This window comes from Sapajus apella, unplaced genomic scaffold, assembly GCF_009761245.1.
Source record: "Sapajus apella isolate SASKATOON/1434 unplaced genomic scaffold, GSC_monkey_1.0 scaffold8, whole genome shotgun sequence".
Classification (NCBI taxonomy): domain Eukaryota; kingdom Metazoa; phylum Chordata; class Mammalia; order Primates; family Cebidae; genus Sapajus; species Sapajus apella.
In genome coordinates, this window is record NW_022436948.1 from 38647901 (window position 1) to 38664493 (window position 16593).

A 16593-nucleotide genomic window follows, 5' to 3' on the forward strand; every position below is an offset into this window, starting at 1 on the left:
AGCGTAAGAATTTAATATTATTCACTCGTTTTGTTTAGCTCTTAAAACTGTGTAAAAGTGCTGCTGCAGTTATGTTACTAGTGTAAGACACAACCTTTATCTTCAAGAAAACTTACATCTTTAGGGGAAAATAAAACTTAAACAAGTGAATTAATCTGGGGGGAACTCCTGAATTAAATAATTCAAGAATAATTGACATAGACTGATCACTGTTTGGAATTAGCATGCACAGAGGAAAAGAAGTATGTCTTACAGGATGAAAAAGCTTAAATAACAGGAGATTTTAGCATGGATGGACATTGGATTCTCCATAATGATAGAAAAAAAAAGATTATAAATTATATGAGAAAATAAAATGCTATAAATTACCTCAACCAGCTCTTGTTCCCAAAATAGGAGCCATCTTAGCCATACTGAAAACTGACTTTCATAGTTAATTTTAAAGCTTTTCCAAGATTATTTCAAAACTAGTTTAAGCAAGCTGTTCCATGGTTTATCAATCTTTTATTAATAATAACTATGATTTTCTGAGTACACACTTTACATACATTGAATAAAATTGCAATGTATTACATAGAGCCTGACACAGATTAAATACTCAACAAATTATTCTCTCATTTAATCCTCATCCATCAAACTTCCACCAGATTCTTTTTCCATCCAATCTCATGTTATGCAAATCCTCTGTATTAACATTTTTCCTAATCTTTCAAATAGTTAGACACTTAGAATGGTTCACAGCTACAACATGCAGTAAAAAGTCCTGAATGAGTCTTTTAAAAGGCTGAAAAAGGAAACCTATATTTTTCTACATGGCAGCTTATACTTTCCAACTTTCTTCTGTTTTTTTTCCTCATAAAACTTACATTTGGATAGTACTTCCTTTGTTTCGGACAATCTTTTAAGCCATTTAAGAGTATTGATACATTTAGTCACTGACAATGGTGGGAAATAAGTATTCACATTCTAAAAATGAGAGGCTTAAGAAACTTGACCTGTGTCGTAGAGATAGCTGTAAATGGTTTAAGGTTTGGTGTATACAATTTGTAAATCCAGATTTTGTAAGCAATGTCTTCAACTTGAAAAAATTTCACTGAGTTTTCTGTTAAGCAAAATTTGACTTTGAAAATATATTTATTGTAATATATAACAACAATCGAACAATAATCACTTTCTTGATATAAAAATGCCCTTGGAACCTAATTTTAAAATATTTTAAATCAAATGATTTAAATTTCAATTATTTCCTGCCATTATATTTAAAACTGAAAATCAAACATAATAATAAAGTTTTTTTTTTATAAAAAAATTCTAACATGGCCAGGAGCGGTGGCTCATGCCTGTAATCCCAGCACTTCAGGAGGCCGGCGGGTGGATCACCTGAGGTCAGGAGTTTGAGACCAGCCTGGCCAACATAGTGAAACTCTGTCTCCCCTATAAACACAAAAATTAGCCTGGCATGGTCACACATGCCTGTAATCGCAGCTACTTGTGAGGCTGAGGCAGGAGAATTGCTTGAACACAGGAGCCAGAGTTTGCAGTGAGACGAGATTGCTCCACTGGATTCCAACCTGGGTGACAGAGTGAGACTCCATCTCAAACAAAACAAAACAAAACAAAACAAAACAAAACAAAACAAAACACCCTTCTAACACTAGAATGAAGGGTTATTTGCATTTATACTTTCTGCATACTGTGATTAGAGTTTGTACTTTGTATTTTAAGAATGGAAAACATGATAGACCACCTTGATAGAAAACCCCAGCAATGATTTCAGAGACATAATTACATAATTTAGGATTTCTCCATGTTAAGATTTTAAATAAAACTGTAAATTGGTGTTATTTTTCACTCTTGTAAATATTTAAAATTACTGACCTTGGGTTTTATAATTTAACATAATTTTCTCTTTGGAATTCTTTACTAAGAGTCAAATAACTGTTAACTTCAAAAAGTTTTATGTTTATAATATCTTATGTGTTTTTTACACTGTCAGGTAAAAGAAATTAGTATTGTATTACCAAATCTCCTGAAATTTACTCCAATGTTAACAGGCTAATGCCAACAAATCATGGGCTAATGCTTGAGAATGCATAATAACCTTTAAAGATACATGATGTTTATCTGAAAAATAATGCAGGCACAGCTCCCTGTTAAGAAATTTCAGAAGGCTTTACTTCATCTTTTTATTGCAATGAAAGTAGGAGGTAGATGAGAGAGGACACATGATAAATTCCCACTGAAGGTTAGCCGTTTAAATTATGTATGCTTCCCGCATCATTCAGGTGATACTTGTCTTCAGTCTCAAACACTTGTATTTGTTGCTAAGAATAAAAACTTAAGGAGAGACTTTTAGTTCTAAGAGTTATGGAGATTTAAAGAAAAAAAAAAACATAGCCAAAAATATTACTTTTTAAAAATATATATACTTACTTATATACATATAAAGTAACTTTCTTCATATCCATATCTTTAAAATCTTAAATTCCTGCGACAATATGTTGATTTATTTCGTTGATGAAACAAAAGCTGAAAGTTGATGTATTTCCTTCACAGATTATAAGAATGAACAGGAATCAAACAAATATGTATTATAAATTACTTTCTTCAAAAGTTATATTAATCTATTTCTGAATGTATCTGAAACAAGCTAAAAACAATAGTGAACACGATAAATTTAAATTGATCTACAACAAATTTTAACAGATCAAATTGTTTTAATGTCAAAAAAAAAAAGGAGAGGGAAAATGGCCTACATATATAATCTGAGATTCTACTGTAAGAATGAAGATTATAGGCAAAAGCAATATGAAATAAATCAATGAAATATTTCCCTGGTAGTGACCTCTGTCGTAAGACTCTGTCTCCATTCCACTCACTAGGTACAGATGTCATATAATTCATATTTCAATTGCAAAGATAGCTGATCTACAGTATTTATCTACAGCATTGAGAATGAGCAGGAAAAAACATCAGCATCAGAACTAAGAGTCTTTGTTCCAGTCATCCCAATAGTAATATTAAAAATGAGAAAAAAAAAATCAAGAATGTGTAAAGAGAATTTATTTATTTATTCATTTTCAAGACAGAGACTGAGTCCATCAAACCTCTTTTTTCTTATAATTTACCCAGTCATGGGTATGGCTTTATTAGCAGCATGAGAGCAGACTAATACAGAAGGCATAAAATTTAATTAAAAAGTAATAACATTTTTTGAATCTTTTTTTTTATTGCATTTTAGGTTTTGGGGTACCTGTGAAGAACATGCAAGATTATTACATAGGTACACACATGGCAGTGTGATTTGCTGCCTTCCTCCCCTTCACCTATATCTGGCATTTCTCCCCATGCTAACTCTCCCCACCTCCCCACCCCCCCCGTCCCTTCCCCATTTCCCCCCGACAGACCCCAGTGTGCCAGTGTGTAGTGCTCCCCTCCCTGTGTTCATGTGTTCTCATTATTCAACACCCAAATCTTTTTAATGTCTTAATATTTAAATATTTCAAGTCATTAAAAATTTTGTTCGAGACCAGAAAATACACACTGGGGTCTGTCGGGGGGAAATAGGGAGGGACAGCGGGGGGTGGGGAGTTAGGGAGAGGTAGCATGGGGAGAAATGCCAGATATAGGTGATGGGGAGGAAGGCAGCAAATCACACTGCCACGTATGTACCTATGCAACAATCTTGCATGTTCTTCACATGTACCCCCAAACCTAAAATGCAATTTAAAAAAACAGAAAATAACATCACTGTAAACATATGATCCAATATCAGAAAAACTACACAACTTACTAGAAGACACTGAACATTGGAATTATTAAAGAATCATGCTGATTTTGAATAATAAACTATATAAAACAAAATGTATTTATAAATTTATAAATCCCAGTAAATAATCTGTTGTATTTTGATTCTTCCAAAATTTTTCTGAACTTGATAGGAGATGGCTTTTTAAAGTCCTCCAACTGATTTTTAAAACCATAAAACTGGTGTAGGATTGGGCATACAGATCACTCTTATAGAAACAGATAAAATCTATAGACAATTATTTTATGGTAAGTCTCATAAAATTATTGATAAAAGAAATTGTGTGGGGGACAGCTGGCTATAAAAACAGAATTAAAGTTATATTTTAATATTTTATCCTCAAATCATAGGCCAAAATACATTTCAGAATGATTAAAGTATAATAACAAAAGTGTTAGATGACAATATAGATTTCTGTGCATATAATCTTATGGCAAAAGTGTTTTATTCCATGACCCACAAGCCACTTGTCGTAACATAATTTAATAGATTTGATTAAATAAAGTTACAAGACTAATCTATCTGAAAATACCAAAAATGAAAAATAAAGAGAACTTGTTAAAAACTGTTCATGTAAACAGAGCTGTTAAAACAAAATTTAAATGGAAAAATGCACACCCGCATGGACAGGCATTGCAAAATTAATGGATTAATACAGCCAAAAATATTTAGACTTCCTTATGTTAACCTGTAATTTCATTAATTCAAAGCATTTAAATTTAGATGTTACTGTTCCACATCAGATTGGTAACATTGTAAAAAATTATATTTTTGATGTTAATACAATATGAAGAAAAGAATCCCGCAGGTACTCTTGATAGGGGGTGAATTTGTACAATTTTTCTGCAGTGTACATTGACAATATTTATCAAAAGTCTTTACAAAATATTTATACCACTGATCCAGCAAAACTTTTTGGAATTTATCGTCAGCACATAAGACAGGTGTAGAGATGTGTGAACAAAATTGATTCCTAAATTCTCTAAAAGAGTGCTCAGTTCTGAAAGCTATTCAGCAAATAAATGGACGTGATTTATGACTATCTGAATATGAGAACTTGGGCGAGATTTTTAAACTGATTCCAGTGTATGTCACAAGTAATATAAATAGAGAATTTAGAGATATGATAGGTTTATTTTTTCCTCATTTTTTGAGATTCATGGGCAACAATAGAAATTCAGAGAAATACAAGAAATATATATTAGAAAGCTAAATTAAAATTAACTGTTGTAACTTAATGCTTAATGTTTTTAAAGTAAATCTTTTTTTTTTTTTCCAACAAACATTTCAAAGGTATATTGTTTGGGTGGGCACAGTGGCTCACATCTGTAATCCCAGCACTTTGGGAGGTCCAGGTGGGTGGATGGCTTGAGGTCAGGAATTCAAGACTAGCCTGGCCAACATGGTGAAACCCTGTCTCTACTTTAAAAATACAAAAGTTAGCCAGGGTTAATTAGCTGTGGTATAGGGCACCTGTAATCCCAGCTACTTGGGAGGCTGAGACAGGAGAGTCTCTTGCACTTGGGAGGTGGAGGTTGCAGTGAGCTAAGATTATGCCACTAATTGCACTCTAGCCTGGGCAACAAAGTGAGACTCTGTCTGAAAAACATAAAACAAAACGAAACAAAGTGTAATTGTTAATTGGGCTTTTTTTTTTTTTCCAGACAGGGATTCGGTGACCAATATCTTTACTTACTCATTTGACTCTCTTATCTTCAACTTTCATCTCCCAAGATAACCCAGGAGGCTTACATGTGTGAGGTTTTCTAATTGGATGAGCCTTCATTTAGTTGCCTAGAATACAAATCACATTGTTTACTTAACTGTAAGGGAGACTGGAAAATGCTTAGCTCTAATAACTGAAAGCAAAGGAAATGTTTGTTTTTAGCTGGAAATCTCTGCCCCATATACCCTTCTGATCACTAAATCTGATCAGAAGGGTATATGGGGCAGAGATTTCTAGCTAAAACCAAACCATCTAAAGAAACATACTGCATACCATCTAAAGAAACAACCTACAGTTCCATCAAGCCAAGTTATCCAACTCAAAGCCCAAGACCCTCAGATAATGCACAACTCTCTTCATCATATCTGGATACATTTGTCCAGAGGTGAAAAGAAAATGAGTTATTAATGCTTCTCTGTATCCCATACACAATAGACATGATAGAGAGAAGAGAAGCACTCCTTGATAATAAATGCTCCCATTTGGAATTAAAGAAAGAATGGGACACACAAGGTAATCATGGATCTGTGCAATTTTAAAAACATGCCAGGCTGGCATTACAAGGCCCTTCTGTCTTGGCAAGAGTTGGGGTTCCCTGAAGAAACTGAATTCTCCTCTATTCATTCCTTTTTGCTTTCCCCAATTCTACCCTCTGTGGAGTTAACCTTGTTAGTCATAGCCCATGACTGTATTTGAAGTAGGCGTTGGGAAGTATATCCTCCATCAAGGACACAGATTTTATAGTCCACTTTTTGCATTCACCACTTTAGGTGTCTAGACGCTGTTTGAAGCTTCAGTCAGACTGTTTTTTCCTGTCTAGACATCCGATTCTTTGACATAGCAGTTACATTAAAAATACAGAAGACTCACAATCTATTTGTCAGATTCCTGTTCCTATAATCCAGCTCTAGTCTTTAAAGGTCTTCTTTCCAAGCCTAATTCATTTCTTTACTTTCACTCTCTCTTAAATCCATCTGTAAATTGTAAATAGCTATCCTGAGGCTACCTGCAACAATGAACCTGGGAGCGTAGGAAGTACACTCAATCTGATCTTTGTCATGGGGCTGAGTCTTAGTGGATTTTATTGTCAAGATCTTCATTCAGTTTTATCCCTTATTATGTGACTTCTATAAAGAGCTAATTTCCCAAACTTTTGAGTGCCCAAATGTCTGGGTATTCTTTTTATCTTTTCATTTCTTCTTGAAAACTGGCTATCCCTTTCTGGATTGATCTCTTGCCTGTAAAATCCTATTAAAGGCAGAACATAAAAGTATATTATTAATTTGTCTCTTTCCAATCACTTTCTCTAGAACTACAATTTCCACTAGCATTTAAATCTTGATGCTGAGTATTCATTTTCCTCTTTCTATCAACAGCATTTAATAGAGTCCCAACGTCTGCTTTCCCCACCAAAATATATTCTTCCCTTTAATCAACTACAGTGTTTTCTCCAAGATCTTTTCCTATCTGGCTGTTCTCTCCTTTTCCGTCTGCACTACTGGAAGTTCTTCCTCTTCCTGGATTTTAAATATGGAAGTTCCCAGTGGTCTGTCCTCAGACCTCTTCTTTTCTTCATCTAGATACCCATGGGGGAATTAGTCAATTTCCATAGCTTTAAATAATATTTATATAGTGATTAATCTCAAATTATCATTTTCAGCCCCTGCCTTTCTCATGACATTATTTTAACTAGATAACAGTATAGTTGAGTTCATCACACCAAATAAATATATAGGCACATACACACACATATTTTCAGATGGAGGTGAGGAGGAAGGAAAAGCCTATAGCTATACAAAATATATATGTGTATATTTGCTTATCCAATCTTTTCTTTAAAACGTAAGCTCAATAGCAACAGTGATTGATGTATCAAATGTTATATCCCCAGATACCTCGTATTTATAACATCTGTTCACAGGACGATTGGTGTAACACACATTAATGTATTTTTAATAGAAATTGTGTTAATTTTCAAAATAACTTATTCTAATGCAGATAGGCATTCGACGACTAACTAACACATTAACTAGAACAATATTTTCCTCTTTTTTTCAGATCCTAATGCTTTGGCTGGCCAGAATGGTCCTGACCATGCCCTCATAGGAGGAATAGTGGCTGTAGTTGTATTTGTCACACTGTGTTCTATCTTTCTGCTTGGTCGGTATCTGGCAAGACATAAAGGTAGGTTATATTTTGTCAGAGTGTTCAACGTTTGCAAAATATTCTAGACTAACTTCATTTTAAAATATTATATCACTGCATATATGTATTTGTTTGTGTGTGTAGAATGGGAGATAGTGAGAAATGCTAAATTATTTCAAGGAATTCTTGATTATTTTACCTAAATCTAAAGTTAAATTGGCTTAACAAAATAATCTTTAGCCAATGGTCAGATGTCATAGAGTAAGCCACTGGCTCAGAATAAAAGAAATAAATGGAAGAATGTTTGTATCTTATTTCTAGAACTGAAATCCAACTATAACTGTTTGTTCAATGTTTTTGTTTGTAAGTTTGTGAACATCCATGTAGCCGTATTAGTGAGGAAAATATATACTGGGCAATGGGCCAGTTAGAACTTCATTAATATCATCTGCTTTTAAAGAAGTTTACCAAAATAAATGGTGACAAGTTTGTCATGGCCATTTTTAAGATCTTAACAAAAGACTCTGATTGCTACAGCTCTAAGGTTCACATTATCCTTATCCATCATTAAAGAAGTCACATTTACTTATTACCCATCTCAGTTTGGCTCTTGCTGTAGTAAATCAAGCCATAACTTCAACTACAGCATACCTGCAAATTGAAAGGAAACAGTGCAACTTTAGAAGAGTCAATCAGGTAGCATATTATGTCTCAGAAAATCTGGCAAAAGTTCCTTCCTAAATGAATGTAGCATTTTACCAGTCTCACAGAGCTAACATATCTTTCTTCTAATATATGCAGGAACGTATTTAACAAATGAAGCTAAAGGAGCTGAAGATGCACCAGATGCTGATACAGCCATTATCAATGCTGAAGGCAGCCAAGTCAATGCTGAAGAGAAAAAAGAGTATTTCATTTAAGATGAAGGCCAAGATTCTGAGTTTTACTACCAGGCTGACTGCTGGAGAAAACTGGCTATCATCTTTCAGAATTCATTTCTACCATCGTCTGCTACCCTTATTAACTTCCATACTGTACTGCTATCAGTAGCCAGTGTATACCAACAATCAGCTGTTGAAAGCATCATTCTTTAATTACTGTACCATCCATAATGCAGAACATTTCTTACTGCCTAAATTTCACACCATTGCTCTTTTAACATACAGTGCTTGAATATACAGCCTTAACAATGTTAATCATCTCCTTGGATCATGCTATTGAGTGGTTTTTATACATTAAACGATGTATGCAGAGTTTTTCCCCCCATTTTTTTCTTTTTTCCCTTTAAGTCATGGACCTTATCAGTTTGCCATTGGACAGCTTTCACAAGTAACAGGTTTAGGTAAAGACCTATGTACTTAAGATTAATTGAAGGTTAGAGGTTTACAAATAATGTTTTCTACATGTCTGTCTTCAAAGACAACATGTTTTGGAAACATGCCCTAAAAAGACAAAAAACAAACAGAAAAAACCACTGTAGTGTAGATTTTGGAATGTTGGAGATTATACTGGTAAAGCTGTATCAATTTGCTATTGAAATATAGTATTTGATACAGGAGCCATGTGTACGAATTGCAATCATGACATGATATCTTATATAATTACATAGACCTTACTATAAGGATACTGTAGCTTCATTTACCAATAAATTATTCCAAATAATTTACTGCTTTGGGAATCACAAAGATTTCATTCATTTCTCTAATTTGATTCTATAATTTATTTGCAGCATAAAGATTCACCTGCCTAAACAAAATTGAAGTATCCATAGGGCACAATTTTGAGACATTTTAGTATCTGTATATAGTGCATATAATAAATCCAATTAAACATTATTTGATACATATTTAACTTTTTTGGCTGTATGTAATTCAGTCATAAGTAAGCATTTTCTAACGTCCATTATATCCCTTTAGATATTACTTAAACCAGTATTATAAGTAAATAACATGTATTAGTGTTTTTGTCTGTATGTCCTAGCACTGTTCAACAACAAATTTTTCTAGTCCTTGTTAATTTTTATTTGTTATACAATGGAAGCACAATGTTATAAGGAAAGGTAATTTTAAGCTAACAACCAGTGCACAGCCTCAGGTTTTAAATTACAACCACAGTTGAATAATAGCCTAAAAATAAAGTTTTAGTTTGCTAAAAATTTACAAATTTTCATTTTGCAGTTCCAGAGCTGCTTACCTATGTTGGTTTGCCAAAAAGAAGTGTTTAAGATATGTTTTCTGTATAAATGAACTAATTCTTTATATTAAATTCTTGTCTATGCATTTTGTGAGGTACAAACTTATGAAACAGTGAGTGATAGAGAATTTCTGCCATGCTTCTAACTCCAAAGTGAAAGTCTCTTTCTCTGGATTATTTTAAAATTTTGATGTATTTAACCATTAAGAAATGCTGTATTCTTAAATATGACAAAGTCAATCTAAAGTCTTATTATTTCTTCTAGTAAAATAAAATATTGTTAGATTAGTTCTCATTAAATTTATTATATGCTAAAGAATAAAACTCCAGTTAGATTAAAAAATTCCCATTTATAAGCATTGCACCTTTAAGAAGAAAACAAATATGACAATATGGTAGCTATACTTGTGATGTCTGATAGCATGATGGCCTAAGGTTTTAAAAATAGTATTGTGGAATATATTTTTGGGGAATGAGAATGGTTGAGTACAACATCATGTATTAATATCAAATGAAAGACAAGGGTGCTGTATCTTATTTATCAGAAAAGTATAACTCTTTTAAGGAAAATGTTAGAATTTTTAAGTTTTTTTTTTTTTTGATTGTTGAAGCATTTATCTTGTTGATTTCTTACAAAAGAAAAAGGACGATGTCAGTCAAGCAGCACTTTTTCAGAATATACAGAACATAAATAATATGATGTGGTTGAGTGTTAACATAATAAATCATATACAGTATGACATTTTAAGGAAATAAGTCTGCATTGATGTGATTGCATGCTTGTTTTTACAGTTCACTCCATACCATCTGTGGAAAAATGCAATAATACGTTAATATAGTATGGTAGTTTGAGAGAATCAGGTAGGTGCTACTAGACACATTGAAACTAGAATAGGTTTATAAACTGTTCATATCTTTCAATGCATAATCTTTAGAAAGACTCCACACAGCAAAACTCATCCTGTTAGTACAAAATGGAAAGGTTCTTATTACAGAAGTAAGTTGTATAAACTGCATCATCAAATACTATTTAAAGCCTAATTTCAGGATGCACTTACAAAATTGCTACTCCTCATCGATGCTGTATTTACATCCCTCTTCATTTCATCTATATTCTACTTGGCTCCAACAGCTAAATTGTTGCCTAAATAACTCAATCATTATTTATAGCACTGTAAAATTAGAAATCCAAAATTGGTTGCATTTCAAGATTTTTGTCTCTTTTAACCCTTCAGAGTAATATAAAAATCTCATTAGAACTCTTATAAATCCAGTTAGCTAAAACAACTGGATTATTATACTAGTTATAAACACTGGTATATTATAATTTGTGGGATCTAATAAAATCTTTGCCCGTTAAATTTAGTTCAATTTAAATTAGATATCCTGTTCTGAACTGGAAAAAATACTAGCAAATGAAGTTATATTTTCATACCCTTAAAAATTGTTTAATTTTCAACCAAACAAAAAGTAAATTATAAAAATTCTGCTCATTTCTATTGCAACAAGTCAGAAAATAATGACATAGTATTTCTAAATTGGAATGATGCCAATTGCAATCAATGGCTGGAACGTGCACACATGTGTGCACAGAGTCAGTCTCTGTCTCTTTTAACTGAGCACAGTAGCTAGGGAACTCAATGGAAGCAGTGTGCACACACACACCCCCTTAGTAGAATATGGAGCATTATTCTTTACCAAAAGTAGCTATTCTCTGCCAGTGTACTGTTTACCGTGTAAATTGATTGTCCTCCATCAAAAAACAAGTCTAAGCAGCATTTTTCTTTTCTTTTTTCCATTTTTGCGTGTTCTAGATATGATTGTTATCAAAATTAGGAGGAAAAAGAAATGTTTGCGAGTGCAAGAGTAAAGAGTGAATGAGCAGAGCACTGATGGTGTGCATGTTTGTGTGTGTGTACATGTGTGTGTGGAAGAGAAACAGAAAAGAGAGAGAAATTTCAACTTGTTTTCTTTTACCAGAGAATCCAAGAAGCAGTTTAAGGAACCTGATATTGGAATTTAATCTAGGAACTGGATGATCTCATATTGATTCAAGATGCTTAATCTTTCATTGAAACCCACAATTAAAATAACAGATAGAGAAAGAAAACTAACTTTCCTAAATATGGCAAAGAAACTAACACCTCATTTATTTTTATTTCTTTGTAAAAATATAAATATCTCAGTCAAAAAGACAGGCTCATTTGTAATTATGTACTCATGATTGTAACAGCATTGAGATTCCATGTAGGCACATGTATAGCAGCTGTTTGACAGTGATGGCTCTTCCATGTAACATAGCAGTTATCGTGTAATTTAGTGCCACTTATTGCAAAGTGTTACCAAGGGGAACATTTCAAATGTTTTTTGTTTTGCTTTGGACATCAGGATAATTTAGTGGAAAACAAATACGAAATTTTACATTATGCTTTTTAATTGTGGAGAAAATGCAAAACCTCGTGTCTTACTGCAACTTTCCCATGATATTGCTAATTACTTAGAGTCCTCTAAAATTGCCCAATATTATTTCCCTTTGCAAATGGTAATTTCTGATAAAAACAATACAAAACAAAAAAATAACCAGTAATCACAGCCAAATAAATGAAACACCTAATGAGAATTACTGTTGAGTAATGCTTTTTATTAAGTGGCACAAAGTACACACTAAAAACTATGCAAAATATAGGTAACTACAGTGTACGTACATGTAAGTATCTTGTACTTGCTGTGTATGGATGTTGGAAACCCATGTAATTATAATATGCATTTTGAATATTGGGAAAGAGGAAATCTTAGTGTAGATAATAGAATTTGTTTTGAAATATACACTGGCAATATTGAAATATACTCAGTGCAATATCTGCAGTTCTATTGCTGGATACTTAATGCAAAGGGATTTTAAAGAATTCTTCAACAAGATCCTAGAGGTTGCTAATCTTCACCTCTCACGTACTAAAGCATTCATTAAAATACAACTAATTCAAGGACAAGTTAAGTTTTTCTTATTAATGTAACACAATAACATTTTTATTTGGAAGAGTTTTTAGTGTTATTGCAGAGAAAGAAATAACCTGAGTTTTAAACTTCAGTTCATATCTCATTGAATTGGGAATTCTTCAGTTTTCGTTGAAATGTGTGGATGTTTCATAGATTGCAGTACTTTTTATTATGAGTACAAATGTATTCAATGAAAGAACATAGGGTACTTTTGATAGTTAAAGTCACTATATCTTCATGGGAATTTTTAAATGTATTTTCTTTTCTATTCATTTTTTTCCTTTTCTCTCTCTGTTCCACCCCCAAACAAGCCCTTTGCACTCATACCCTTCCAAAGGCAATGGATTGAAAGTAGCAAGATAATAAAGAGAGTTAAAGGGGACAACATTTAAGAATGGGTTCTAAAATCATCAGCATTTTTATGTATTGAGATTATTAATATTGAATGCAATAGTTATTGGATATAGCTGGTAAGTTCTCTGCCATGCATACTTACAATAATCCTTCTACCTCTCACTTTTAACATGGGCTATGATACTTCAATATAAATAGAGGAAATAATTATTTACCAGATATCCCAGGAAGCATTCTTATGGAACTATTATAACAGTGCATTCCCCACCCCCTGGGAAATCTCAAAAGCCAAGATCTTTAGTGTATTCTATGATGTATGAATCTGCATTGTTTTTTCTTTTCTACCATTAGCTTTTCCTAAAGGCAAAATATTATAACTTTATAAGAATAGTCCTTCTCATACCTATTTAATATTTCAATGTTAATATAATTGTATTGATTTTTAAAAACAGTTAAAATGGCAACACTTTGCGAGCCAATCTGAATTTCATTTTTAAAATGTAACAATTTCTTATAAATTTATGCTGTGTTTTAAGTAAAAAATCATGTATATGAATTATTTTACCAAGTAGTATTATCTGTATAAGACAAAATTTAAGTATTTAAAAAATTCCTCCTTATTAATAAATAATCCTCAAATAATGCACAGTATTGCCACAAATGCCCACTTCATTTTGTCTGCATAGACATAAGAATTTTAAGATGATGTAATTTAATTCTTCTAAAAGAAATGACAGATTCTTCTGTAGCAAAAAATAAAAAACATGAATATCTCAAATTATAATGGTGAATCTCTAAAATATTCTTGAAGTAAGATGTTTCTATGTTATGTGATTATGTTATCAATAATATTTTGTTGATCTTCATATATTTTATATACATATATATATCAAGTAGTGATATATATATATATATATGAAGAAATGTATGATTATTTTGGAGAGAATGGGCCCAAATGTGAAAAAGATGTAAAGAAAAAAAACACTATTTTCCCCTATGAAATATACTGTATATTTCAAAAGAAGAAAAGTTAAAAGATATTTGAAGATTGCAGGGGCAAAACAAAAACCTACCAGGGCTCAGCACTTAAGCACTTTTCCCACATCCAGGGTCAAAGCAGCAGTGATTCCTACATGGACTTTTAAGTGCGGTATTAAATGCAACATTACACTTACAAACAGTACTGTCAAACCTCAAATGTTTTCTTTCTTCAGATGCTTTTTTGTGTACATGTTACTAGTAGACACTTTTCTCTTTATATTTACTGAGAGTGAGAATCATACGCAATAAAATATTGATGGTTGAAAGAAGTGGTCACCAATTGGTTAAAAAAACTATGAAATGTAAACTGAATTGTTATATATTTAACCTCTTTGCTTTTCTCTGTGTTTTTAATGTATTGAATAAATCTCATAAATAGAAAGAAAAATAATCTAGACATTTTTCAAAGCTAGTACTCTTTCTCCTTATAAATGTATAAAATTTTAATCTTTTTACAAATTTATTTAACTGTAGCTACTGTACTTATTGTAGATTCAATGATACAGTTAAGTCATAACCCAAGGACTTCTGAGTTTGAGATTACTGACCTGTTTTCTTCATATTGCGTTCACATCAATATTTGTGAATTTGTTATTTAGCTTTTCATTCAACCAAAAAATTCCCTCAAGAAAGCTCCATTTTTGTCATAAACATTTCAACATAACCAACATTAGAACAAGTCTGCCATGTTAAAAATAATTTAAAGACTTATCTCTGAAAATGGTATCCAGAAACGCAGGTGTTCCCAGTAATGTAGCTTCAAAAATAAAATGTGCTATTTATATGATATGAAATTCATAACTTTTGGAAGGGTATATTTATGACAGCATAAAAAATAAATTCTGTGCTATAAAGAAGATCCAACAAAATTAACCATATAAGCACAGAAAATAGAGAAACTCATTGATTAAACCTACTCTTGTCATTAACATTTTCAGAAAACAAAATGCATATTGTAATATTAGGTACATGACACTTGCATGTTGATATGCCTATATACTTACAAAGTATTCAATGTGTACTTAGCGGCGCTTAAAATATGTCATGTACAACTCTTATAACCATTTTTACAGGGTTCCCATTTGCACTTCATCTTTCAGTAAAGTCTTGTCAGAAAAAAATTGTCTGATAAATATGGAAAAATAAAATTTGAATTTTAGTTATCTGTTGGACATTACTGAATTGTCTATTCATTTAGCACATTTTCTTAACCTTGAAAATAGACATTGAAAGATGGAACTTTCTTTTTTCCAGTTACAGGTCATTAAAAAGATGGTACAAAACATATTTCTTTATGCCAAACGCATTATTTTGAATACCTTTTTTTCAACTGCATACATTATCCATCCCTTTTAGTTTTCCTCAATGATGCCCATTTTCCTTGTAAATTTTTAAATAGAAGTTTTAAAAATTGAGCATCAATGTTATCTTATTTGTACAACATTTAATCATTATTGAAACATACGAACCTTGTAATATGATGACTAAGGGTAAAAAAAAAATGTTGCTGACTTAGGGAAATTTGCTTGAGATTGCCAAAATTTCAAAATTCTGTAATTTTACTTTCACTATGTGTGTTTACTAATGTCGACTAGGAACAGAAGCAAAAATACCTAAACCTATTTTTTTTTAATCTTCACACTCTAACCAGTATTACGTATTTCAGCTACCTAAGATAATGCAATTAATAACATATCCAACCTAAGCTTATGCCAATAAGGATTTCAGATAAGCTTTTAAATTTATGGAGGATTTTCTTTGTGTCTTTGGAAGTTCACTTACCATAAGGTATTTTATAGTCTACTTTAAATAACAGATTTTGTTATACAGGGTAAGCCAAAGGCTGTACAAGACTTAGTGTCATTGGGTCTCATATTTATGTTAGATCATGAAATATTCCATTAAAATTTATCTGTAAATACAAGGCAAGATTTTGTATCTGGTTTGTTTTATTAAATAATATTCTATTTTGTTTTTAATTCACATTTCTCCCATTTAATAAAAAATGCCCTGCATTACAAGTTAGGAAATTTGACACTGTATCCAAGTTCAGATTTGGCACATCTGAAAGAAAATGAGGACATTTGAAGCAAAACATTTATGCACATGTGTCCTTTAAAAAAATGTTACCCAAAATGTCCACTCTTATGCAGCTTTTCAACTGTATACACATATGGAACCCGTGCTTCCTAGGTAAATCAACTGTTTTATAATGACAATTTTTATTTTGGTCAAATTATGTATGGAATTGAAGGCACACCAAAAAATCTGGTTCATACAATTCACTAAGGGATATTAAGTTTAAGTGTTATTAATTATTGGGTTTTGA

At 32.0% G+C, this 16593-nt stretch overlaps 1 protein-coding gene across 5 annotated transcripts in view; it reads left to right on the forward strand.

The window, feature by feature from the left end:
• Positions 1 to 16188, forward strand: part of CADM2 (cell adhesion molecule 2) — a 1064920-nt gene extending 1048732 nt beyond the window's left edge. For all 5 annotated transcript variants that reach the window (XM_032276649.1, XM_032276647.1, XM_032276648.1 and 2 more), the window contains 2 exons: positions 7593 to 7718; positions 8481 to 16188. In XM_032276649.1, coding sequence (XP_032132540.1) covers positions 7593 to 7718; positions 8481 to 8599 — 245 coding nt within the window. In that variant the 3' untranslated portion in view covers positions 8600 to 16188. The remainder of the gene's footprint in view (positions 1 to 7592; positions 7719 to 8480) is intronic.
• The last annotated feature ends 405 nt before the right edge of the window (positions 16189 to 16593 follow it).